The sequence below is a fragment of the Chelonoidis abingdonii genome, chromosome 3, assembly GCF_003597395.2.
Source record: "Chelonoidis abingdonii isolate Lonesome George chromosome 3, CheloAbing_2.0, whole genome shotgun sequence".
NCBI classification, from domain to species: Eukaryota; Metazoa; Chordata; order Testudines; family Testudinidae; genus Chelonoidis; species Chelonoidis abingdonii.
Window position 1 is genome coordinate 145,837,384 of NC_133771.1, and position 27,740 is coordinate 145,865,123.

Sequence of the window (27,740 nt, forward strand, 5' to 3'; positions counted from 1 at the left end):
GCAGATGAGACTTTCTCCTACTGTTTCCCAGCTGTAAAAGGGAGATGATGATATTTCCTAAATTGCTTGCCCAAGGCCACGTGGTCTGTAGCAGAGCCGCCAGCAACTAAACCCAGATCTCCTGAGTTCCAGACTAGTTGTTTTAACTGGGTCACAGCTTGACTCTGGCTTGGACCCTGGGTCCAAGCCTTGAGTTAGCGTGATTTTCAGTCTATACGCAAGGGAGTTAGGCTTGAGCCTGAACCTAGGCTTAAATTGCAATGTAGATATACCCTGCTACAACAATATGGTTACTGAGTTCCATGGTAAAATAAGAAGCAATAACAATTAAAACTTTAGCTTTTCAGATGATACACACATACAAATCCCTAGGTTTTTGTGCATTTTTTTGTGGGGTGGACAGTGGTAGAGGCACCCCTCCCCGCCCCCCCGCAAATCCCATTGGCCAGGAACAGGGAACAGCAACCAATGGGAGCTTCAGGGGAGGTTCCTGGAGGACTGGCAGGCAGTGCGTGGAGCCCTGCGTTCCTCCTCCCTCAGGGACCGCAGGGACATGGTTCCAGCTGCTTGCCAGGACCGGGGCCAGGGCAGGCAGCCTGCTGCATCCCATACCCCTCCTGCACCCCAACCCCTTGCTGCATCCCACACCCCTTCTGTGCGCCGCTGCCACCCCGGAGTCACTCTAGGTAAGCGGCTTCGGGCTGTGGCCCAGAGCCCTCCTGAGCCCCCTGCTGCATCTCACACCCCTTCTGCATCCCAGCCACCTAATCTGGGCCTCCTACTGCATCCCACACCCTTCCTGCACCCCAACCCCTTGTCCTGAGCCCCCTGCTGCATCCCACACCCCTTCTGTACCCTGAGCCCTCTGCTGAAACCCAACCCTCTGCCACACCCCATACTCCTTCCTGCATCCCACACCCCCAGCTCCCTGCCCTGAGCCCCCTGCCACACCCGGCATACCTCCTGCACTCCCTGGCCTGAGCCCCCACCACATCCCTCCTGCACTCTCTGGGGGCAGGGAGGGGGCGAGCTGGGGTGGGGACTTCGGGGAAGGGTTAGAATGGAGGCAGAGAAGAGGTGGGGCAGGGGCAGGGCCTTATGAAAGGAGTGGAGTAGGGGCAGGGCCAGGGGCAGCGAGGAGGGGGTGTCAGTGATGCAGCCCTCGGGCCAATGAACTAGTCCTCATGTGGCCCTCATGGTCATTTCAGTTTGAGACCCTGTTCTAGACTGAGCACTGAGTCCACTGAGTAGAGGGAAAGATGAACCTAAATATACAGAAACCTGTCCAACCCCATAGGTTGGGTCCCTAATCCATGAACTATTGGAACTCATTTAAATAACTTTTTTCTTAAACATTACATGAATATATTGTCTCGTACAATAGAATTAGAATTTATAATCCCTATTCCATGATGAAATATCTTTGAGCTATAATGTATTTAATTAAAACTATCTTTAGATAGATTTTTTTAATAAAATAGTTTTTGAGGGGAAAAAAATCTTTTTTTTTTTTTTTTTTTTGTCATCAATGTTTATCCACCCTGCACAGAGCTAAGGTACTATTGATAATTATATTTTTATTATTATATAGTGGAATGTAAAGTTTGGAATAACCATTCTAAACCTGTCAAATGGTTGAAAAGAAATTTCATAAATAAAACTAATGTAGGTAATATTTAAATACCTTGAAAACACAAAAGACCATATTTTTGAAATTGCCTTGAGTTTATCTGAAAACATTTATGGTAGGGTTAAGAAGTCGTGCTGCAGTTGTCAGTCCTAGATATGGGTCATGCTGTCTTCACGTTTTTGGCCAAGTTAAAGAGACTTGGCTGTCAAACAATGCCAGCTTAGTGCAAAAACAAACACACAAAAATAGGCATTGTATTAAAAAGCTACATTGAAAATGAAAGGAAAATATTATTGTCACCATTGTGTGATTTGGATTTGGTTCATTCTGGAAAGACTTTATAAAATTGTTTTCCCATTTCTTCCCAAGCACTCAGTGGAAGTATCTGTTCTTAGTTAACTTCCAAGTCTGTTCAGAACTCACCTTATACTTTTATTTAATTGCCATTGTAAATTGACAAACCTGTTTGCTGAGCTTTAAGAGAATTTTTAACAGTTATGTTGAATAATGCTTTATTTGTGGCTGTCATTAGAATCCCCAGCACTCTTCTTAGAGACTGATCGTGCACATTGTATCAAGCGTAGCTCTTAAGACTAGGAGCAGTCTTGTTGAACTCAATGTAGTTGTTTTATGGTAGTAAGTGTTTGCAGGTTCAAGTCCATAATTAGTGTAACTGAGGCCTCTTCTACCCTGGGGATTTCACTCAACAGTGAAATATTGGTGTATCTGCACCAGTGCAGACCTCTATTGTGGATAGCTACATTAACCACACTAGTGCAAATGGCAATGTTATGTAAAGCCTCTGCTCAAATGCAATTGTAAGATCTGTAACTTGTATCATTAAGTTCTGCAACCTTTTTGCAGACTTTGTAACTTCAATTATTGTTAGCATAGCCTTTTAAGTTTTGTAACCTTTGCGAGCTCTGTGGCCTTTTCAGGTTGCCACTTATATAAACTTCCAAGCTTTGTAATATCGCATCCCTCAGAGAGAGTGTGAACGAGGGAGTGTGAACAAGGGAGCGTATGTGGGACTAGGCGGAGAGGAACTACAAGGAGAGAGGAGCCAGGAGCCAGGTGTGTCTGATATAATCTGCTCTGAGAAGGCAGTCATGAAGTGCTGAAAAGAAAAGAAGAACCTGGTATGCATGAAAGGAACTGGTCTGGGAATGCTTCTCGGTGACGGACACAGAAAGGAAACTCAGTAATATGACAGGAGCCGCCCAGTTCCAAAAATAAGAGGAAGAAGGCATGCACACAAGCCCCTGCTTCTTGACCCTCTCAGCAGCTGGATTCGTGATTGCAGACAGACACACCAGATCTAGCATGCTTTTGCTTCTCGGCCTCCATGCTGTCTCTGGTAACTCTCTGCCTGTGTAAGTGTGTGGGTGCACGAGGGTATGAATGCAGTGAATGTGTACGTGTATGAATAAGCTCCATCTCTTTTCTATCTGACCTAATGGCGGCATTGTAATAAAACTAATACAAGTGTGACCCTGGTTTGGTTTTTAGGGGAACCTAGGTAACAGTTAATGTCTGCCTGAAACAGGTAAACTGCATTACTGTAAATTGTGGTTTACAGTGGCTTTGCCTGTCTGTTAGGCAGTTCCTGGTAGCTACTCACCAAAGGCTCAAATGAGGTTAAAGCCTTAATTCAGGCAAAGCCTGAATATATTTCACCCTACTATCTTTTTATAGAGTGAAAATATTAGTTCTGTAAATTAATCTAGCCTTGAGTTGCTTTTTCATCAGAAAGGAAAGACACTCTGTTTTTGATGGCTGATATATGTTGTTGTTCGCAGACCGTGCTAGTAAAAGTATCCATCAACTGAAATATGCCTTGGTGGAAGGAGATCCCACAGCGGGAGAAAGTGAAGTTGCATTTGACCAGTCCTCCACAGGTAATGATGAGAGTGGGGAAACAGCCTGGCAGGAACTGCAACACAGTCATGCAGGTAAATGTTACTCTGGGACAGCTAGTCTCAGAACTGCAGAGCAAACTTATTGTATGATTTCTGTCAAGTCTGATTGTTAACCAGTAGTTTAATTTTGTTCCTTAGTTAATCAGCTTAAAGCTTTATTGCGGGAGCAAGAAGGACTAGAAAGTGAAGTATCTCCATCAAGGAGGAGGAAGATGTCACCCTCAGTATGTATTCACTTCTAGTTTCTTTATGTAACTTTGAATGAGTAGTAACCTGTCCCAACAGGCATATTATCCGCCATCCATGAAGAATAGGAGGTTCCAAATCTCCGTAATCATCCCATGGGTGGGAGCGGGGTTGGCTACTTCTCAGTAGAGAAAGGGTATTTGTGAGTAATTTTCCTTTGTAATCTCTGAGAACTAAAGATGGGGAAAGCCCTATATGAGCTATTAATTTATTATGTCCACAGTAGAAGAGTGACAAATCTCTTCCTGTGGAATCCAGGCCTTCACGTCCCCTCGGTAGTACAGATGGCACCCATGTGTGTATGGCTCCCTCATCTTGGCTGCTCCTTTCTCCTCCAGAAGTTAGCACTTTGTTTTGGAAATGAAGTCTGTTTAGAGCATTTTGCCTGTGAGGATGGTTCCATAAGGGTAGGTGATGAAGGGATCCTACTTTCCTCTGTGGCTACTTACTGCAGCCTTGAGGTTCGGATGGTGGTATACCCTTTGCTTTTTGTACAATTGCTCGTTGATCCATGTAACAGCAAACCCTATAGTTCTGCACCAAAATTCTGCTGCTTAGGGACACACGAGGTTTGCTGTGGAAATGAGCTTTTTGGTGTAGGAAGGTCCTCCCCTGAAGAATCTCCTCACATCCATCCCTCTTGCAGTGGAATTGCACTCTGCACTGGGATATATGGAAAGCCTTTCACCTCCATGGGGCCAGTTCAGATCAGTTATTACTCTCTGATGCTTGTTCAGTATCAAAGATTAAATTGATTTGGTGATATTGCTCCAGTTCTACTCTGTGACAGCCTGCAGTGACTATTCTACCCTATCCTATTATGCTAAACAGTCATAATAATAAAAAAAATTCATTCGTGGAAGTGATCTCTCCATGTCAGGATAGAGGCACGGTGGTAGGACAATGTGTTGAATCCTGCACCAATGATGAGTTAAGTATTCTGGATTTTTTTCTTGAACAGCACACACAATATTTTAACAAACCAAGCATATGAATTTTTGAATTGACTGTCAGGCACGTCAACATGAGAAACTTAAAATATTTGCTTCTGCAGCTAACTCAGTTGTCTTCGCCTTCATTTTCCTGTTTGTTCATAATCTGGAAAAGGAAAAACAAGCTTTCCTGCTTTTGCAGGTCCCAAACGATTTCTCAATTTGGAATGAATTAGTCCAAAGGAAGAAAATATTCTTTCTACACCAGCAGAAGAAGCTACTGCTGTTAAAAGTGAGATTATCACTTCAACAGTCTCTGAATTCAGGTGCTTAAGTGACTTCCACCAGTTCACTGGTGTGACTTTCTTTAAATCATCATCAGCAAACATATATTTCTTGAACGGTTCACTCTTAGTTCTGAAGTTTATTATAGGTGGCATTATGGAGGGATGATGGCTATGACATGGACATCCAGCAAACTCCTGTTCTTCAGCAGTAAAGGTTTGACCCTGGTACCAAGTATTGAGAATATTTGCAAGAGAATGAGCTTGTAATTTAACTCTGTCATTGCATATTTCTCTTGTCAAGATCTCACTCAGTTCCTTCCAAATTTCAACAGCGTCATCAATAAAACAGCTATTTCCCTGTATTTTGTTCTAGGCTACAGAAATAGGCTTCAGGGTACTCGGCATGTGTTCAACATTTCTCTTAAGATGAATGTTGAGAACTTTGGCTGTGACAGTGCTATCTATTTTTTTCACAATTTTGGTCACAAACTATCATCAGATTAGGCCAGTTCTTGACATAGTGCTCAAAATAGTCCACTACTGAGTTCCATCACACATCTTGTGAAGGAGTTAGCTTGGTTCCTCCCACGTTTTTCAGAGCAGCTGCTGCAAAGTGGTTGTTATGGAAGTATTTTTGCAATTTTGAAAACATTAGCCTTTATTTCTGGAACACTGAAGTCTTTGGCTAAGGATTCTCTACTAAATAATTTCTTCCCATTTTGGATACATTTGCAGCATTATCTGTGACCAAGCTGCGTAGTAGACGTGATTTTTTTTTTTTTCTCACAGTTTGTTATAGCTTTTACTGCTGCTACTTGTAAGTATTCTGCTGTGTGTGCATTTCCTGATGTATCAATTGTTTCTGTAAGGAAGACATTCCCTTTGTCTGTCACACAGGCAAGTACAGTAGGTTCATTATGGATGTTGCTCCATCCGTCAATACTCAGGTTAACAATTTTACCCTCTAAACCAGGGATCGGCAACCTTTGACACATGGCCCATCAGGGAAATCCGCTGGCGGGCCAGGATGGTTTGTTTACCTGCAGCGTCCTCAGGTTCGGCTGGTCGCAGCTCCCAAGGGCTGTGTTTCGCCATTCCAGCCTAATGGGGGCTGCAGGAAGTGGCGGCCAGCACATCCCACAGCCCTCATTGGCCTAGATTTCCCTGATGGGCCACATGCCAAAGGTTGCCAGTCCGTGCTCTAGACCTTTTGCACACTGCTCAATGTCTCTTTCATACACTTTATCTAGCAATTTGCCTGCGACATCTGCTCTGTTGAGTGGACTGTATCCTGGTCTTAATGACTGAACCATGTTAATGAAGTGTGGCTTCTCAATCATATGGAAAAGAGAGTTTGCTGCATAAACAAACCAGGCAATTTTTTCATCAGTTACCTCTTTGTAATCTGCGTATTCTTATCCAAACTTATCTATGGTTGTTTCTGGGTGATGGAGATTTTTTTTTTTTCTTTTGCTACAGGTGATATACTGTGGCTATGTGATATACATGATGTGACTGAAACACTATCATTGGCAGATAACTCTGAAACTATAGAAAATGATGGTGATCTTGAAGGTGGATAGTTGTCAGAATCCTGTATGTTGAGGATGGATTCTCCTAAACAAAATGTCAACGTAGTTATTTAATTATTATTACCAAATTGTTCATTTAGTATTACTCTTTGTATTCATTGACACTCAGTACTACTTTAAAGGTGAAATTGTAAAAGGAAGATCTGCCTATTTCTGCTATTTAGTTTATCACAACTGCACCTAAAATGATAGTACTATAGAGTAACAGCTACAGTATTTTCTTTGCTCAAACATGAGAATTCAAGAGTAGTCCAGAAGGAAGACAGGCAGTCCTAAAGAAAGAAGTATGAAATAAAAACGTTTACCAACCTGAAGATCCTGCATGTTCAGACACATTCCTTTCATCATCTTCAACACAGCTTCCTCCTGAGAAGGAACACTTCTTATGATGTTGTTTCATTTGGGCAACCAGGCCTTGCATTTCTTTGTTGCACTGTTTTGCCTTTTGCAGGCATGCCTGTCTTACCCACAGGTAGAGGAACTTCATTAAAATATTCCCAAACTGGGTCTCTTTTATGGCCTGCTGCCATTATAGGTTTTCCCTTCTAGTGAGAGAATGGTATGGTAGATCTCAAATCAATGAAGGTTACACTCAGAAAGACCACAAGACTTCTGGAGCATGCTGCTCAAACAGTTTCACCTTTGTTTCTACTGCCTGTCCTTCCCTTCTCACGTTTATCTCCAGACTTCTTCCCCTTGTCCAATTCTCTTCTGCCCACAACAATCTTCTGTTCATTGAACTTTTTGAAACTTTGCACTTTTAGACAGAGGTAAGGGATTGACTCTGTGTACACAAATTTGCAGAGGGACAATAGGATTAAGCTCTATTATTTCTCATCTCTATATATTATTTATTTAATAACATTTTTGCTGTTAAAAAGCATGTTACCTTTGGAGACACAAATCCACAGTTTGAAAACTGCAAAACTAAGCATCTCTGATGGTATCTTCTAGACTGAGCACTGAGTCCCATTGGGTAGATAGAAAGATTAACCTAAATAATCTATACAGAAACTGTGGAACCCCATAAGATTGGGTCCCTAATCCATGAACTATTGAAACTCATTTACAAAACTTTCTTAAACTTTACGTGAATATATTGTCTCATACTATAGAATTAGAATTTTATAATCTCTATTCCATGATGAAATATCTTTGAGCTATAACGTATCTTAATTAAAACTATCTTTAGGTAAAATGTGTTTTGAGGAAAAAATCTATCAAAAAAAGCCAATTTAAATGAAAAAAAAAATCATTGATTTTTATCCACCCTGGTTACAGTCCTGATCAATGCCGCTGTAGTGCCATAGCATAGATGCTTCCTTCAGCAATAAAAGAGTTTTTTTCCATTGCTGTAGCTAGTCTGTCTCCCCAAGCAGCAGAAGGTAGTTGATGGAAGGTTGACCTAGCATTATCTACACCGGGGATTAATTGAGTTTAGCTCCGGCACTAGGGGTGTGAATTTTTCACATCCCTGAGTGCCATAGCTTTGTCAACTTAACTTTTACTATAGCCCAGGTCTTAGTCATTTTGAAAATTTTACCCCTTGTTTCTGAAATTTACTATTTCTTCATGCATTTGGGTTTCCTTTCATATTTCTGAGCGGACTTGATTAGTAAACACATTTTAAATGGAAAGAATGGTCCTAGAGAATCAAAGATGTTAATATGACCCTGTTTCTATCAGGGTCCTGTGGGATCAGTTCTTGGACCTACACTATTTAACATTTTACATCAATGACCTCAAGAAAACACAAAATCATTCATGATAGTTCACAGATGACCCAAAAATTGGGAGTTGGTTAACAGGTAACTTCATTCCTATCTGTAAATACAACTGTGGAAACAAAAATATTTGATAATGGACTCTTTAATCTAACAAAGAAAAGTATAATACAATTCAGAGGCTGAAAATTGAAGCTAGACAAATTCAGACTAGAAATTGGGCATAATATTTTAATAATGAGAGTATTTAACTATTGAAACAGTTTACCAACAGGACTTGTGGTGGATTCTCCATCACTGACCATTTTTAAATCCAGATTGGATGCTTTTCCAAAAGATATAATCAAGGAATTATTTTGGGGATGTTCCATGGTGTTATACATGAGATGAAATTAGATGATTACAATGATCCCTTGTGGCCTTGGAATCCATGACTCTGAAAATACCCTGTCACTTTGCAATATTAACAGTTTTAAACAAAGTTTGGGGTTCTGAGTACAGACACTTCAGCCTGCTTAGTTCAAACAACAACAAAACAATCTCACTATCATTTGACAGTCTCTTAGATTATATAAAAGGTGAGAACAACTGTCCTTTGTGAGGGGAAAAAAAAAAGTTGGTGTTAAAGTCCAGTCTCATTTCAAAACAAAACACAAACAGGAGGAGGAAAAAGAGTGGTTTGGGTGTTGACTCTTACTTGCAACCTCACTGTTTGAAAATTACAGGCATAGCACAGTCTTATCAGCTATTGTCCGGCTATGCTGAAAGAAGGACAGGAGACACTGGATGAGGTTTAATCAGGCCACAATTTTATTAACAGCTGTCTGGGAATAGTCGGCAGATAAAAGTATACAGAGCAGGTAATTCCATGATCATTTCCATATATACCTGGAGAGCTGCTGTCATCATCTACCATCATCCTGGTCCCTAGCCCACCAGCTGCTGGGACCTTCCCATCCCCCCTCCCCTCAACTGAGGGTTAAGATGGGCTATAAGAAGAGAGGGTGTTGCAGTGCCAGTCACAGGAGCCCCAAGTCCCCCCTCCCATTTTTCCACTCCTTTAACCCATATTTGCCCAACTAAGTGATCAACCTTTTCCCCCCGCAGTCCTCAGACCCCCTCCAAATCTGTTGTGTGGAAGGTCAAAAAAAAAAAAAAAATACCACTTCACCTAGTCCAATCTGGCAGTGAGGGAAAAATTCGTTCTAGCCCCCCAGAGCAGATCCTGACTAAACCTGATCTTTTGCCACTTCCATGGCTAGGAGCATGTAGTTATGTAACCTCCCCTCTCTTCCAGTCATCTGGGGGGCATGGGGCAGCATTTCCATGCTGCGTGGTTGCTGCAAGAACCATTCTTTGTCTCAGTCTCTTAAAGAGGTACACACCTTCCTCCAGCAAGCCAGACAACACTCCTCTCTCCCTCCTCTTCCCCTCGCTTAATGTGCAGTGTGGTCACTCTGAGACCTGGCAAATGCGTACTAGCATTGAGCGTTTTAGGGCTTTGCTTTTAACTTCCTTTTTGGTAACAGGCTTACAGGTATTTTACAGAAAGAAGTAGTCTTGGCAGGCTTCTCAAATGAAAAGAGAGGGGTTAAAACAAATAGAAATACAAAGGGGTGTTTTTAAAAAGAAAACACTATTACAAGGAAGGGAGTGATGACAGGAGCCAGATGATGTTTGGAGTTCAGACAGAGCCAATGGAGGTGACAATATTATCTGGGTTCCTCTCTTTCTGCTTGATCTGATCAGGACATCTGTCAGGTGAGGACGACAATGGCCCAGTTGTGTCATTGGATTCTGGGATCCCAGGAGATGATGGGTGTGGCAATCATGATGGTGAAGCTCACTTCTTCCTGTTTTCCTATTTTTCAGTCAGCTCCTCATCCCCCAATCCCCAGGTCTGTTTTTAAGGACCCCAAAAGTGGAGTTTTAATTTCTAGCTCAACAATTTTGCTCTATTGATTTCTGGTTTAATGACAAATCTGTATGATGACAAAAGTATTACTCAAAGACCATTGCAGTGTAGCTAGAAATGGTTCTAATATTGTTAATAAGTTTTAAAAATGAATACATTTGAACAAGTAGCCTGTCATAAATTTTGTTACAATCTGAGTGTCAATTTTTAAGTCTCAGAAAGTGGGATTTTATTTGCTAGAGAGGTGAAAGAAAGGTTATACTCACCAAAAGAACAAAAACGACCCCCAAAACTTAGAGGCCTTTTAAAAGTCATTATAACTTAGCTTGATGAACAGATTTATTTACCTTCTCAGTTAATTTATACTGTACTCTTAAGAATAAGTGCTTTAATATTAGATTCATATGTAATAATGGAGCCGTAGGATGCATCAGGAGAGGTATTTCCAGTAGAGACAGGGAAGTGTTAGTACCATTATACAAGGCACTGGTGAGACCTCATCTGGAATAGTGTGTGTAATTCTGGTCTCCCATGCTCCAGTTTGAATTAATCTTTCTTATGCAAGTGCAGAGCAGGGCTACTAAGATGATTGGAGGAAAGGAAAACCTGCCTTATGAGAGGAGACTCAAAGAGCTTGACTTGTTTAGCCTAACCAAAAGAAGGCTGAGGGTAGATATGATTGCTCTCTATAAATACATCAGAGGGATAAATACCAGGGAGGGAGAGGAGTTATTTAAGATAAGCACCAATGTGTACACAAGAACAAATGGATATAAATTGGCCATCAACAAGTTTACGCTCTAAATTAGGCGAAGGTTTCTTGCCATCAGAAGAGTGAAGTTGTGGAACAGCCTTCCAAAGGGAGCCGTGGGTGTAAAAAACAAAACACAAAAACAAACAAACAAAAAAAACTAACTGGCTTCAAGATTGAGCTTGATAAGTTTATGGAGGGGGTGGTATGATGGGACTGCCTACTATGGCATGTGGTCCATTGGTGACTGCCAGGAGCAAAAATCCCCAACAGTTGGAGATGGGACACTAGGTGGGGAGGGCTCTGAGTTACTATAGAGAATTCTTTCCCAGGTATCTGCCTGGTGGATCTTACCCACATGCTCAGAGTCTTAACTGATTGCCATATTTGGGATTGGGAAGGAATTTTCCTCTGGGTCAGATTGGCAGAGACCTTGGGGGGGGGTTGCCTTCCTCTGCAGCCTGGATCACTTGCAGGTTTAAACGAGTGTTAATGGTGAATTCTCTGTAAATTAAAGTCTTTAAATCATGATTTGAGGACTTCCATAAATTCAGCCCAAGGGTATAGATCTATTACAGAAGGGAGTGGGTGAGGTTTTGTGGCCTGCAATGTGCAGGTAAGACTAGATGATCATGTCGTCTCTTCTCGCCTTAGTCTGTTAGATATGTAATCCCTACTTTATGCGGACTTCTCAAATGTAATTATCATGCTGTTATGATACTCCCATAATATATATTATACTTGTTTGTATATTCATCCTTCTACAGTGTGTTGGTGCACTACTGAAAAATACATATGTGTGATCATGTCTCCTTATAGTGAATACAGTGTGTTGAGGATCAGCCCGAATATCTCTCTTAACCAACCACTCAATTGACCATCAAAAATTGGTTGCTCAGTGGAAGTGGTCATTTGTAAAGGTGGAACAGAATTGGGTATATTTTAGGATTGTCTCTTAAGACATTGAGGCCTTTAGTAAAGGTGGTCTCTAGTATAGGTTTCACTATATTACTATAATAGCATGAATAGTTCATCAGTGTTTTTGTACAAGATACTTACTTTCTTTTTAACACTTTGCAAAAGTGTATTAAGTATGAATAGGATTCTGTGAATGGAAACAACTTTCTATGATGCAAAAATTAGAGAAAAATTCTGATTATAAAATATTTTTTATGCTTAATTTACTTATTTTTTTTTTCCCCCCAGAGAACTTCAGAAGCTGCAGATCAGAGTTTGCCTACACTTTGTGATCTTGTTCCTATCATTAATGATCAGTCCCAGTACATTCACCACTTAGAAGCTGAAGTGAAGTTTTGCAAGGTATGCAGCCTGCTTCACCCATTAAGATCCTGATCCCACAAGTGTCAGTGTCATGGAATTTCCATTGAGTTTTTAATAAGAGTTCTATATGCAAAGTGCTTACGGGCTCAGACCTTGAGATTCTAAATATTACACTAGCCAAAACTGAAGCAAATGCAGTTCAGAATGTACAGTAACTCATTTAACATTATCCCACTTAACATTGTTTCAGTGTTACATCCCTGCTTAATTAGGGAATGTGCTCATTTAAAGTTGTGCAATGCTCCCTTATAACGTCGTTTGGCTGCCTGCTTGTAAGATTCTGTGGAACAGCAGCGACTTTACAAGGGAGCATTGCACAAGTTCCACTTCTCTGCCTCTTCCCCCTCCCTCCCAGCACTTTCCCCACTTTCTGGGATGGAAGGACAGGAGCGGGGAAGCACCAGGTCTCCACTCCTCCCGCTCCCTCCCAGAAAATCCTAAACGCCGCTGAACACCTGTTTGGCAGTGTTTAGGACTTTCTGGGAGGGAGGGGCAGTGCGGGAAAGTGCTGTGTCTCTGCTCCTCCCCTTCCCTCGCAGAAAGTCCTGAGCACTGCCAAACAGCTGTTTAGTGGCGCTTATGATTTTCTGGGAAGGAGGGAGAAGAATGGAGACGCGGGGCTTCCCCGCTCCTGTCCCAGCACTTTGCGCTTAAGACTTTCTGGGAAGGAGGGGCAGGAGTGGGGAAGCGCTGCATCTCTGCTCCTCCTCCTCCCTCACAGAAAGTCCTAAGCGCCACCAAAAGCTGTTTGGCGGCGCTTAGGACTTCGGTGGGGGGAGGGACATGGCGTGCTCTGGAGAGGAGATGGAGTGGGGGTGGGAAGAGGTGGGCCTGGAATAGAGTGGGGACTGGAAGAAGCGGGCCTGGAGCATTCCTGGCAAAATCCGAGCCTGTTCTCCAGGGAGGCTGCCGCTGCTGCTGCAAATGTGCTCTCTAGTGTCCTTGCCTGCAGTGAGCTGTATGCAGTATGCCTTGTATCTACCCTTCCAAAATTTCCTTGGAACCTAACCCCCCACATTTATATTAAATCTTATGGGACAATTAGATTCGTTTAACATTTTTTCACTTAAAGTTGCATTTTTCAGGAACATAACTACAACATTAAGTGAGGAGTTACTGTACTGTGTCTTCACATACATCATCAAATCTCTATTTCTTAAAGATCCATCTTATCAGGAGGCTTTTTTACTTGTTAAAATGTGTCTGAAATAGACAAGTGTGTATCTACTTATCCAACTGTTTCATTTAAATAACTTTTCCTATTCAAATAACCATCTAACCAGCATTAATGTGCAAATTAGACGATTACCAAACATGCTTATTGTGCCTGTAATGGAGTTAAAAAAGAACGAGAGTCTTTTACTAATATCTTAAGAAATATATATGCATGACTAGAGCTAGGTTAAAAATTTTACATGAAACTTTTTGTTACTGAAAAAGAGATATGGAACAACCAAAACATTTCACAAATGTGGTGAATTGGTGAAACGGGTGAGTGTTTTTTGGCAAAAATGGTAAAAAATAATAATAATTAGAAGTGTCAAAACAGTTTTTTAACATTATCAAAACAAAACATTTCAATTTTGGGTGGGCTACGTTCACCAGGAGATTTAGGCCACATTCACAAAAACAGATATGCAGGTGGTGTGTGGGGCCCACTGGTTAGGGGAGACACATGTGAGGGAATTGACTCAAGTTAAAATTTCCACTTTGTGCAAAATGCTTGAATAGTCATTGGGTCAGAGAAAGAGAGTGAAAGAGACTCTATAGGCTAGTGGTTAGGGAACTCACCTGGGACACCTTGGATCCAGTCTCTGTTCCAATTAATATGTAAGTGTTTATACAAAGTAGAACAGCTTTGACAGGAGAGATTGAGAGAGGCCCACTCCAGAATAGCCCATAGCCTGGTGGTTAGTTTACTCACTTGGAAAGAAGAAATCTGGGCTCAGGTCCCTGCTCCAGAGTTGGGTTTTCCATATCTCAGGTAAGAACCCTCACCACTGGGCTGTTAGGTATAAGAGAGGACATTGCTGCCTCCTCTGTTTTTTGTGACTGTAACCCTTCATTTCCTTTGCTGTTATTAAAAATACCTGAAGCTTTTCATTTTGGGTTGAATGAAACATTTTGTTTTGATCTGAAAAAGTATTTTGGTTTGACCCAAACTGAATCTTTTTCAGCTTTTGGAACTGCAAGTGAATCAAAAAATCAGTTATTTGTGCAACTCTGCCTGTGACATCAAGATGTACTTAAATGGTGTCGTAGCTTCCTACTCAGATTTGAACCTTAGCGTTCATAAACTGAGAAGCTAGCATGAACCCTCCAAGCTTAATTGCCAGCTTGGATCTGATATCGCTGCCACCAGCCAAAAATTCCAGTGTTTTGGCTCACTCTGGTCTCCCCAAAACTTCATAAGGGACCCCAAGCTCAGAGGCCCTGATGTCTCACACCACAAGGGAAACAAACCTCCTCCCTTGTCTCCTCTGTTTCAATCCCCAGCTTCCCCTCCTGGTGCTTATACCTGGGCGATACTGTAACTTAAAACTCCTTGAATGCCAAAACAGAGAGGCAATTTACCTCCCCCCTCCTTCTTCCCTGAGGCTGCCAGATCACCCTCCGTAAATCTAACACAAAGAGAATTTCCCTTCCTTCATTCCTTAGCCTACCCAGAGAAAACTCAACAGGTCTTAAAAAGAAGCTTTGATATAAAAGCAAAATAAGAAAAACAACATGATCTCGCATCAAGGTGAGCTAGCAACAGGCGCTTTGCTTATAAGAAATATATTGAATAAACAGCCTTATTCAAAGAAATACAGTTTAAGCATTCAGCAGAACTAATACACTCGTGTAAATAACAAAAATAAAACCAATTAAGAACCTATTTGTCTTAATACATGTACTTACAACTGGGAAACAGAAGTTAGAAGCCTTGATAAGATAGAAAGACTCCCTCTCATCAGCTGAGACTGACTGGGCAACATAGAGAGTAGAGCAACATAAGGAGGGCAACCAAACATTCCCTCCTTGAGCTTTGAAAAATACAGTTTCCTGATTGGTCCTCTGGTCAGGTGTGTGGTTCCCTTTGTTAACCTTTTACAGGTAAAAGAAACATTAACCCTTAGCTATCTGTTTATGACAAATGGTCATAGCTTTATCTAAGAGCTGCCTATGTACGGTATTTGTATTTGGTCTCATAGGAGGAGTTGTCTGGGATGAAAGATCGGATACGAGTAGTTGTGGTTGAAAATGAGAAACTCCATGAGGAACTGAAATCTCTAACTATAGAGCAGACGTTGAGAGAACAAACGCTTTTGAGTGCTTCAGTAAGTTTGATTTTTTTTTTTTTTATTCTTTTTTTATTCAGGGTCGGTGAACTGGTTCATTTAAATAAGAACTGTCCAAACTGTCATTTGTTCTCAAACTGAACCTTAACCAAACCTTTATGTAAATTTAGAAAAATGCTGGATTAGAGATCCTAACATTACTATCTTCTTCCCAGAGGGCAACTACATTAAATTCTGCACAGATTCTTCCATTAGTGGATTTTAACAGTAATGTTCAATATTTTTTATTTATTTAGCAATAGTTAATATTTTTACTTAAACAGCTATTGTGATTAAACTCTGAAGCATTACAATTGTATTTCAGGCAAATGTTCGGAACTCCTGGACTGTAGGAGGTGATGATTCTTATTTATGTCAATCTGCCAAGTCATCACCATCACATAATAAAGAACAGGTTTTGGCTGCAAGAGACACTGCAGAAACAGAAAAATGGCAGCTAGAATTGGTTGGTATCGAAATAATTTCTTTGCGGTGTCACATCTCGGCTAAAGATTTTAGTGCTCCTCTTTCTTGGTGGCATTTTTGAGGATTAATGATTTCCTGAGAGTTTTGGAGGAGAAGATTTGATTGATTTAACTCCTAGTCTTTGAGGTCAATATCTATCCCTTGAAGCTTATGTTCTTAATGTCTTAAGATAATTGTTTTGTCCCTTTAGGCAGTGGTGATAGGTAGGCTGTTTTGTGCAAATCTCAGCATGTCAAGGGGAACTGGGGTAGATGGCGCATATCTGGTATGACGCTGCAATGAATAGCACTGTGGAGATTCTAGACAATATGGATGCCTGCAAGCAGTCAAGAGCTAGCTATGGTAACTTAGGCAGCTGTCCCGTACTGTGGGTCGCTGCAGTCTCCGGAGCAGCCCAGCATCCAGACGGTGCTGAAGTGGCTTCATCTCTTCTTAATCCCCATCCCTTAGGTTACAATTTCTGTGTTGTGCCTCTCAGAGATGCAGCACAGAAGGCCCACAGTATCTTGGAGATACTCCATTTGGGAAAGTCCTTACTCTGTCATCTCAACTTGACAATGTATTTTTCACTTCCTGACCTAAACTGGTGGTGGTGTATTGCTGTCACTGCTACTTACTTCATTCTGCCTAACAGTTGTGGTGAATGAAGTACTGTAATATCTCTATGTGTGAACTATGTAGTTTTAAAGGACATTTGGGTGCTTCAGGATTATTATTCCTAATCACTCATTTATGCCAAGAAAACACTATACTGTATATAAAAAAATATTTTCATTGATGCCTCTGTCTGCAGAGCCAGAAATCTTTGTGATGACACTAAGCTCCCAGCATCTTAAACCCTGTGACAGTTCAGGTCACCACAATAATTGCCTCTTTTCTTTCCTCTTATTTGGCCATATGTGACATTTTGTGTATTGGTTGATCATTCATGGTGAAAGAAACAACAGTGAGAGATTCTGTGTAAGGGATTGCTGTAGCCCCACATCACTGTGCCATTTAACCACTGCAGGTACATCACTTACATGTTCAGCTTTTTCGCAAGAAATAGGACTAAACTATTGAATAGCTCATGTTGTGGTAATGAGAGGTTCTTCATAATGGCCCCAAATCTTCTCTATTTAGGAATATTTCTATTGAATTCTGTGGGAGCAAAGTCAGGCCTGTCATAGGGTGACTGGCCCCTTTAAGGGAAAATGGGGCCTCAGCTCCAAACTCGACGTGATCAGGTCACTTCCCCAGGTGGGTAATAATGGTTGAGATCACATGATTAACTCAGGCATGGTGAGCTAAGGTAGGAAGAGACAAACTTCTGGGGAAAGGCAGCTCAAGTGGGAGCTGAGATGGCTGGAAGTGTCCAGACAGAAGCCTGGGAAGATGTATCTGGCCTGAGATGAGTGCTGCAGGTAATAAAGGAACTGTTTGAACTGAACCCTGGTTTGAAGTCTCCTGAGTCAAGGAGAGACACTGAAATATAGAGTTGGGGCCTGGAGCGCTAGTGTGTGGAAGGACTTAAAAAATTGACCTTAGAAGGGGAGTGTTTTTAATTACCATTGGATTATGGAGTTCTTACGAGGCCCTGAATAGAAGGGGAAACTAAGGCAGGGTGCTGCCCCAGGCCACAAACAGGCACCGTGGTGGTGGCTCACCCTGTTATGAGACCCAGTTGGTCAGATCATCAACTTGTATACATCCAAGTAGCTCAGCTGAAATCAATGGATCTGTGGCAATTTACACTACCTAAGGATGTGGCTCCATGTGTAGAAATAAGTAAGTATCCCTGTTCTGTTCATTATCTAAGCTTTCTGAAAAGAAGAGTAAGGAAAGTTAGTTCTGAAACTAATGGTTTTGGGTTAAAAAAAAATTTGATTATCTTCAGGGGAAATTAGTGAATACAGCTAATTTTTGGATATATCTATAAAGTGCTAAGAGGAGATAATTGTGAGGAAAGAGGAAGACATACAGTTTTTTCATCTTTTCCTATAGGAGAAGCTAAAACTTCTTTATCAAGAAAGGACTGATACACTTGAAGCTCAAGTACGGTCTCTAAGGTAAATTGAAATGGCCATTTTCTTTAAATAATTTGTAAAAAACACAAGTGTTTTCAGTGGTTTGCACTCTTGTTGAAAATTACTTTTTAAAATTTAATCAGGCACATGTGATAATTAAACATTTATGTTTTCTAGTATAAGCAATTCTTCCTGAAATATAATTAAAAACATGATTTTAGGACAAGTACATGATACCGATGGAAAAGATTTGTCAAATTTAATAAAGATAAAGCCAATATTAAAAAATTATATAGAGATTTACTAGAGAATAGGATCCTTCCTTAGACTCTTGGACTTTTGTAGGATAGTTTTCTTGAAGAAATAAAATTCTGTTCAAATTTTGTAAGCTGATCAAAATAAAAGAGAGGAGGGGAAAAAAAGAAATGTGTGGAAAAGTTATACATTTTCTGTTAAATTTGATTGGTCTATCCCATAATAAAAATCTTGTGCCGGAAGTTTCAGATCTTAAATGGACTGTTTCAATTAACTTAGACCACGTTTTAATTTTGTGGGATTTTTTGAAAGTGTTTTGTTTTACATGAATAAGTATTTTTCATTATTATTTTTTGGCGGGTGGGGTCACTGGTAAAGAGGCTAAATTTAAATATACGCCCTGCAATACTGGAAACCTGAATGTAGGACACAGGAGTGGAAGGGACCTTCTCAGTCATTAAGTCCAGTATCCTGCTATAGTAGGCAGCCCCATTCATAAATTTATCAATCTCTATCTTAGAACTAGTTAGGGTTTTCGGGGGGCTGTTCCAGACCCTCACACTTACAATGATCAGAAATCGTCCTCAAATGGCCAATTTATGCCCACTATTTATTGTGCTACCATTGTCTTTTAGCTTAAATAGCTCTTATTCCTCCTTGTTGGTTACCCAGCAGTGTATTTATAGAGAGTAATCTATTCTCTGCCTTCCTTTTGCTAAGCTAAACAAATAAAGCTCTTCCAGTTCCTCTCATCATATAGGTCCTCCATTTCTCTGATCATTCTGGTAGTCCTTATCTGCCTCTGCTTCAATCTGAATTAATCTTTCTTGAAGATGGGTGACCAAAATGGGTGTATACAGTATTCCAGATGCGGTTGTTCAATGGCATTAATACTTCTCTATCTCTACTGTAAATAACTCACCTAATACATCCTAGGATCAGAATTTTTTTTTTCCCCCCTTCATGGCTGGATCACATTACTGGCTCATAGTCATCCTGTGATCGACTAATACATCTCTAGGTCTGTCTTCTCCTCTGTTTCGGAGCGATGAACCCCCAGCTTATAGCAGAAATTCTTATTAGTCATTAAGTGCATGACCTTAGTACAGTACTATTAAATTTCACCACATTCTATTACTCCAGTCCTCCAGGAGTACTGGAGTAGTATTCATCCAATTCTTTCTGTTTCTGATCCTCCTCTATATTGATGATGCTTCCCACTTTGTGTAATCAGCAAATTTAATTAGTACACTCCTTCTTTCTATGCCAAGGTGATTGAACTGATTTAATATTTTCTATTAGTCTCAAGACCGATCCTTGAGGGAACTATGTTAGTAACATCCCCCCAGCCCAATAGTTCTCCTTTTTAGCATGATCCTTTGTCATCTCTGCTTTAGCCAGTTCCTCGTTCACCTTACAATTCTTGTGCTAACCCCCATATTCTCCATCTTAAATTATGATTGAATAATGAACACAACAGCTAGTTGCACTAATACAGTGAATGGTCCTGAAGTGCAAAACATGCACAAACACCAGAGTCAAAGATAAATTGGAGTATTCAAATTCTTTGAAAGCTTCAACCAGTGGAGAATGCAGCCAACTTCTTAATGATATTTCTTATAGGGGACTTGATCTTTCAAGGTGTTGAGGACACTGACCCTGATTCAGCAAAACACACACACATTTGCTTAATTGTATGTATGAGTAGTTGCATTGAATTTAATGGGACAATTCAAATGCTTAAAGTTAAGCATGAGCCTAAGTGCTTTACTGGATCGGAGTCGGAGTGCTCAGCACCTTGTGGCATCAGGTCTGGGGATCATATGGCACCTTTATCCTGTATTGGCACTTGTTGCAGATTAATTTCTTGGGGTGAGGCACAGGCAAGGAGGTGATGACAGCACTACAAGGGAGAATGCAGAATATCAAATAGTCACTGGCCTTCAATGCAAGTGCGCACAGATTGACTGGGTCCCCCTTCACATGTTGGGATGTCCTTACTGTTGATAGGCTATGCACCTTGTCCCTCTAGTTATAACAGCTTTCTAGTTATTAAAATAAATGTAGAAACATTTGTTTATTGCTTATAACAATATCTTCTCTTAATTCCAGAAAAGACTTATCTGAATCTGAGAAGAACTGTGAAGATCTAAAAGGAAGATTAAAACACCAAGATTCGCTTATTGCAACCAGTAATTACAACCGGGTTGGCGGTCTTTGCCTGAAATGTGCACAACATGAGGCTGTTCTTTCTCAGACTCATTCCAACGTCCACATGCAGACCATTGAAAGGTTAACAAAGTAGGTTCATGGACATTTACGTTGTAATTAAAAGCTCGATGGCTTCTAATAGAGAATACTAATTCTAATAGTGTGTTGTTTTTTAACATTTAACAGAAGAATACAGTATTTCCCCAAAATTGTGTGGTGATTTTCCCCCTCCCCCAATCTGTATTCAGGTTGTAGTGCTGTAGGAAAATTCCTGTTGGGAGTTCTGCTTAAAAATCCATGGCAAATATAGGGTCTAATTCTGACCCTACAGAAGTCCCTAGGAGTTTTGCCTTTGACTTCAATGGGAACAAGATTTCAATGGTGTTTTGTAACTATGACGTACAATCGGCCTTCTGGCTAAGAGAGGTGAAAACACTCCTAGGACCTGCAGACAGAGTTCCTTCAGCTGTTTTTTTAATACTCCATGTAACAATTCTTTTTGATCTGTTTCTATGAATCTTTGGGAGCTGTAGAAAAGTTGAGCTACAAAAAACAGTGTGTGCATGCCTTTTTTTTTTTTTTTCTTGTCTGTGTAAATAATATTTCAGGTCTGCTTTTTGCTGGTTTGTACCTTTAACCTGTCACTGGTCCAGGCTTAATATTTTGTTTCCTGCGTCTCAAACTAGTGTACTTCTAAGGAAGTAATTCCATACGTGGGTAAAAAGAAGGCAACATTTTTGTGGCAGTCTTTAAAAGAGCAATTGCAATTGTTTCTCTTTCTTTAATCAGGTTTAAATAATAAAAAAATCTATACAAGATGCTAGGCACTCTAACATAATTTATAATACCACAAAATACTTGTTCAAACAGGAACTCAGGTAGCTAACCAGTCATCTACCAAAATCTCCTTTCCTTCCCTTCATCAATCTGGGAAACATAAGCAGAGCGTAAATCAATACACTGTTGTTTTCCTGAGTTTGTGAATAGCTTGAAACAAAATATGTGGGCTGATCATTCATCTCAATGGGTTGTTAGATCTGAAACTCAGAGGACTAGATTCTTAGGTGGTATAAATCGGCTTCATTGCTTTGAGATCTTATCCAGCAAAATTGACTGTTGCACTGCTTTGCAGAGATATTTCAGCAGAAATATTTAGGCTAGGATTTTAAGGAACTAAGGAAGCTTAAGTGTCTAAATCTCACTGAAAAAAATCAGTGAAATTTGAGCACCTAACTCTCTCTTAGGCACCTTTGAAAAGATCAGTATTTGCTACTATGATTATGCCCCAATCCAAACTGCCTCCTAACCTTCCAAGGTGTCCGAAAAGCCAGTTGCCAAAACTTGTAGCTACACCTAAGACAACTTCTGTATATTAGCAATATGAAACTCTTATGCATATCAAAAACTGAAAATATGGATATGATAACCTACATCTCTTACTTTAAATAAAGAAGTGATGGTGATACAGAATCCAGAAATGTTGTAGCAGAATTTAGGTCCAGTTTGCTGCAGAGTACTACTAGCTAATATATATCTAAAGCCATCTCAGATACTAATATGATTCAGTGCAGTTTTCCTTTAAATATAAATGCAGAAAAATGTATTCTTAATGATTCATTATTGTCAGAATTGTCCCATTTTGCCTTGCCCTATGTTCTTTCTGAAGCTTGTCATTGACCTTGTATTTTTTTTATTTATTTTTTTTTTTTAAACAAGGTCATACTTCTACTATTTAGCTTGGGTAAATCCCTGACATGAACCCTGCCATCATTACTGCAGCTTCACTAACAACCCACTGCTTTTAAGGACAGGAGGTCATCGTTCACATTATACTTTAGTATGTGCTGAGCTGGCGCTACTCTGTCTTTAAAATTTAATACATATTAATGCAGATTTTTGTCTTACTTTACTTATGACCCTGCTGTTTTCAGTCCATTAATGTTTTATGTTTCTTGTCTCTGTATTTTTTTTGCTGATGCAGAGAAAGAGATGATTTAATGGATGCACTTGTTTCAGTAAGAAGGAACCTGAGTGAGATGCAGCAAAGGGAATCTAGTGCTTATGAACAAGTAAAACAAGCTGTGCAAATGACTGAAGAAGCCAATTTAGAAAAAATGAAGGTAAATTTAGTAAGAGGATGGTATAGTTCTTCAGTATTCTTAAGTGTTAATTAGATTTGTTTCCATATCAACAAGACAATAAGCCCTCCAGGCCCTAAAACACTATTTCAGACCTAGATCATGTAGCTATCTTGAAATAAAGGCTCATTTAAAATGTTTGGTATTGTGATGGTCTTCATAAGACTGTTTAAGGGAAGAAGCATGATTCTGGAGAGGAAAAATTCTTAGTGATCTGAACACAGAACTTGACTTTTTTTAGTTCTAATTCAGGTTCTTAGACTGCTATGCATTGTGGCCTCAGGCAAATAACTTAATCTCTTTGGGTATGTCTACACTGTAATAACATACCTGTGGCTGGCCTGGGTCAGTTGACTTGGGCTTACGGAGATCAGACTGTAGTACTAAAAAATTGCAGTATAGATGCTTGGTCTGGAGCTCAGGTTCTGAGACCTTGTGTTTGTGGGCATTAATTGTTTAAAATGCATATAACTGTGTGAAGACGTAAAATGATATATAAATGTGATGTATGTATTACACTTTTTTGGGCGGTGTAAAATTATTATGGTAAAATCAAATTTCTGATCTAGTACTTATGTTAAAATTAATTACTTTGTATAGGTGTCAGCTTCAATTCATGTAGATTAAATTATTATCTTGATATATAGTGCCATCTACTGTGTAATTAATGAATTGCTACTAAATCAGAGCATTTTAATTAAATGACTTTGTTATTAAGAAAGGAGAAGATTAACATAATGCTCCCACTGCGTATCAGTTACTGGTATTATTTATGGGACACTATAAAAGTGCATGTGTTCTTAAAAATAAATTATTACCAAAAAATTAGTTTCAGACTTAGTAGGGGGGAAATGATGATGGGAGAGGGAAATACCACATATTGAATCACTATAGAGATATTTAAAGAAATAAAGCCCTCATTAACTAACAGCCATTAACTGTTAGTGACCAGGAACCAGACTGCTAAAGGTATCTACATGCCTGAAGATGGAGTTAGGCACCAAGGTGCTTTTGAAAATTCCACTAGGTGTGTATTTGCATCTTTAGGTGCCTAAATACCTTAGTATCAGATTTTTCAAAGGTGCTAATACATGTGTAGCAAGAATCAGAGACAGTCATTCATCAGTATGTGTAATACCCTTCTAAACTGTTTTTCAGTTTTGTTCCCTGCTCACAGAATAAAAATTTAAATGGATTATTGGTTTACTTATTTGTGCATCTACAGTATCATCTGTGACACTTTCTATTCTCAGAGTTGCAATTGCATGTCAGTGGTTCTCAAACTATGGAGTGGGCCTCCCAAGGGAGACGCAGGAATGTGTCAAGGGAGGCGTCAGTTGTGTGTTTTAAGAGCTCTGGCTGTCAGCCCCAGGTGACTGATGCTCATAAGGAAGGGTCATGCACACCCGGAAGGTGGGGATAAAGGGGACAGCTGGAGCCCCGCCACCTGAACTCTCCTCGCACCCCCTCTTTCAGCTGGGGCTCCGGTTCTCCTTCCCCACCCCCAGTCCCTCACTTGAAGGTGGCAGGGTTCCAACTGTCAGCCCTGGGGTGGCAGCAGCAGCGCAGAAGTAAGGGTGGTAATGGGGTGCTGAGTCTGCTGTGAAAAGGGATACTAATGAATATCGCTTTTCACATTGCCACCTGTACTTCTGTGCTGCTACTAGAATGGCGCTACCTTCAGAGCTGGGCACCTTCTCCACTCTGCCATCAGAGCTGGGTGGCAGCAGATGTACTTTGGGTGGGGGGAGCGGGATGAATGGCTACAGGTACAAAGAAGGGGGGCCCGATCAAATAAGTTTGAGAACCACTGATGTATGTTAGTGACCCGCTTCTACCAAAGAGAGCGCAGAACATTGTTTTTGCTCAAGCCATATATAAAATAACAGCAGTTACTTTTCTTTTGGTTTTATTTTCTGTCTGAAAATTTGCTTTTTATTTTAATATAAAAAATACAGAAGATATTCTCCACCAGATCATGTTCAATTTAACACAGGTCAGAAATAGGGACTATTTTGGTTAGGGCTGTCAATTAATTGCAGTTAACTCATGTGATTAACTTAAAAATAAATCAGGATTAAAAAAAATTAGTCAGTTTTAATCACACTGTTAAACAATAGAATACCGATTGAAATTTATTAAATATTTTGAACATTTTTTCTACATTTTCATATATATTGTGTTGTAATTGAAATCAAAGTGTATATTTTTATTATATTTTCACTATAAAAATGATAAAAGAAATAGTATTTTTCAATTCACCTCATACAAGTACTGTAATGCAGTCTTTGTTGGGAAAGTGCAAATTACAAATGTAGATTTTTGTTATATAACTGCGCTCAAAAACAAACTTCAGAGCCTACAAGTCCACTCAGTCCTACTTCTTGTTCAGCCAATCGCTAAGACAAACAAGTTTGTTTACATTTATAGGAGATAATGCTGCCCTCTTATTTACAATGTCACCAGAAAGTGAGAACAGACATTTGCATGGCACTTTTGTAGCCAGCATTGCAAGGTATTTATGTGCCAGGTGTGCTAAACACTCATATTCCCCTTCTATGTTTCGGCCACCACTCCAGAGGACATGCTTCCATGCTGATGACACTCGTTTAAAAAATAATGCATTAATTAAAGTTGTGACTGAACTCCTTGGGGGAGAATTGGATGTCCCCTGCTCTGTTTTACCTGCATTCTGTCACATATGTCATGATATAGCAGTCTCGGATGATGACCCAGCACGTCTTGTTCATTTTAAGAACACTTTCACTGCAGATCTGACCAAATGCAAAGAAGGTACCAATGTGAGATTTCTAAAGATAGCTACAGCACTCAACCGAAGGTTTAAGAATCTGAAGTGCCTTCCAAAATCTGAGGGGGACAAGGTCTGGAGCATGCTTTCAGACGTCTTAAAAGAGCAACACTCCAGTGTGGAAACTACAGAATCCAAATCACCAAAAAAGAAAAGCAACCTTCTGCTGGTGGAATCTGACTCAAATAATGAAAATGAGCATGTGTCGGTCAGCACTGCTTTGGATTTTTATAGAGCAGAACCCATCATCGGCATGGACACATGTCTTCTGGTATGGTGGTTGAAGCATCAAGGGATATACGAATCTTTTTAAGTGCATCTGGCATGTAAACATCTTGTGATGCTGGTGCCATGAGAACACCTGTTCTCGCTTTCAGGTGACATAAACAAGAAGCGGACAGCATTATCTCCTTCCAATATAGACAAACAAATTTGAGCAATTGGCTGAACAAGAAGTAGGACTGAGTGGACTTGCAGGCTCTAAAGTTTTACATTGTTTTATTTCTGAATGCAGGTTTTAAGTATTAAGGTAACTGTCAGTGATGTGCGGTTTGTGAAAGATACAGGTGTTAAGTTCTCAGTCTTTAGAAACACATCTTGAAGAACAACAGTTATGAGAAGGCGAGTAACCATTTTTTCCTTGCTGCCCACTTATGACTTGCAATTTAGTCAGTTAGCCCAATATTTTAATCAGTATATACATCCTGAAGCTGAAATTTCAATAAATGGCCTCCTTTCTGAGCATCATTTTATGAGAAATCTGAACATCAGAAGAATAATTTGCCCTTTCAGCCCTCTACTTTGCCAAATTGCTTCTGTGGCTCTACTCAGCCTTTTGCACCTAATACTTCACTTTAGGAAGAGAGTAGACCACTGTAATGGACTGTCCTGTCATGCAGTATGGAATGCAGCTACAGTTTATTGGTGTCTACAAGGAACCAAATATTGGCAGAAAGTTTTTCTTGACAATTTTGGGTGAAATGCACACAGAATTCTTAAGCACAGGTCATATCAGAACAGACATCTGAGAGAGGGACAGACGTGCAGAACACAAATTACTCTGGAAAATCCCATCAACTTTATTATAGGTTCTAAACACAAGTGGAATGACTATTTTCTTGTTGGACAACCAAGTTGTCCTTGGACATATAGTCTTTTAAAGATCGCGCGTGTGTATGTGATCTCATATTGTCAATCCTGTTTTATTTTTTTGTATGCCAATACACACACACAGGCATCTGTGCACAGCCATGAAGCTTTGTTCTAATAGCCAATTAGTTCTTCCGAAAGCATTGGACTAGAATGTTAGGATGGTTCTACTTAATGCCTCGCTTTGGAGGAATGTTTATATCTGTCCTATGTCTAAATAATGGAATGCATCCTAAATTTCATCATAATCTTTCCAAAGGCTCTAGTCCAGTGTGAACAGCTGAAAAGTGAGATGGAAAGACAGAAAGATCGCCTTGAAAGGGAGCTAATTGCTCAATTAGATAAGAGGGCCGATGAAAAAGAAGCCCTGCGAGGAGAAATGAAGAAAGAAAGAGAGGACTTGGCATCAACGGTAACACTAGTAAATTTTTTTTCATTCATATATGGCTAAGGAATATGCAATGGTTTTCTATCAATAAGCTAGATACAGTAGAACTACTGTATGGATTTGTAAACCAAGTAAACAAACTTATTTCTGACTCAGCATTAAAGTGATTAAGACAGAGGTTTATCTTTTGCAAGTAGTACATATTAGATTTCACTGTACAATTATGGCTGTACTTTAGAACCGCAGAGTATTCACTGAAGACTGTCAAGAGAAATTTGGGGTCCCAGTATATCATGTCCTCTGTGGCCCCACCTCCTTCCACTTCAACCCAGTTAGACATTTTGGGAGCACCACTTATTCACTATTATTGAAGCTTAGCTTCTCATGACGCTGTATATTGTCTTATTTAGACTGATCCCTACTCTGAGGACTTGGTCTTCTAATATTGTTTTGAAGTGCCATTCTTGCCTAAAACAATATATTCTAATACTGTGCTTTAATAGTTGGTAATTAGGGTTAGTTGCTGGGTGTCTTTGTAGAAAAATTATGCTTATACATGTACTAGTGGTAACTGAAATGGAAGATTTCTTTTGAAAAATAGAAATTAAGTACCTGGAAAATACTTTATTTGTACTTTTCTT

The 27,740-nt window shown here is 40.0% G+C and overlaps 1 protein-coding gene across 9 annotated transcripts in view; it reads left to right on the forward strand.

Annotated features, from left to right (window-relative positions):
* SDCCAG8 (SHH signaling and ciliogenesis regulator SDCCAG8) overlaps positions 1 to 27,740 on the forward strand; it is a 160,173-nt gene that overhangs the window by 13,403 nt on the left and 119,030 nt on the right. For all 9 annotated transcript variants that reach the window (XM_032801090.2, XM_032801098.2, XM_032801095.2 and 6 more), the window contains exons 2-10: positions 3,430 to 3,582; positions 3,688 to 3,773; positions 12,203 to 12,316; positions 15,532 to 15,657; positions 15,983 to 16,123; positions 18,127 to 18,191; positions 20,517 to 20,705; positions 22,597 to 22,735; positions 26,971 to 27,123. In XM_032801090.2, coding sequence (XP_032656981.1) covers positions 3,430 to 3,582; positions 3,688 to 3,773; positions 12,203 to 12,316; positions 15,532 to 15,657; positions 15,983 to 16,123; positions 18,127 to 18,191; positions 20,517 to 20,705; positions 22,597 to 22,735; positions 26,971 to 27,123 — 1,166 coding nt within the window. The remainder of the gene's footprint in view (positions 1 to 3,429; positions 3,583 to 3,687; positions 3,774 to 12,202; positions 12,317 to 15,531; positions 15,658 to 15,982; positions 16,124 to 18,126; positions 18,192 to 20,516; positions 20,706 to 22,596; positions 22,736 to 26,970; positions 27,124 to 27,740) is intronic.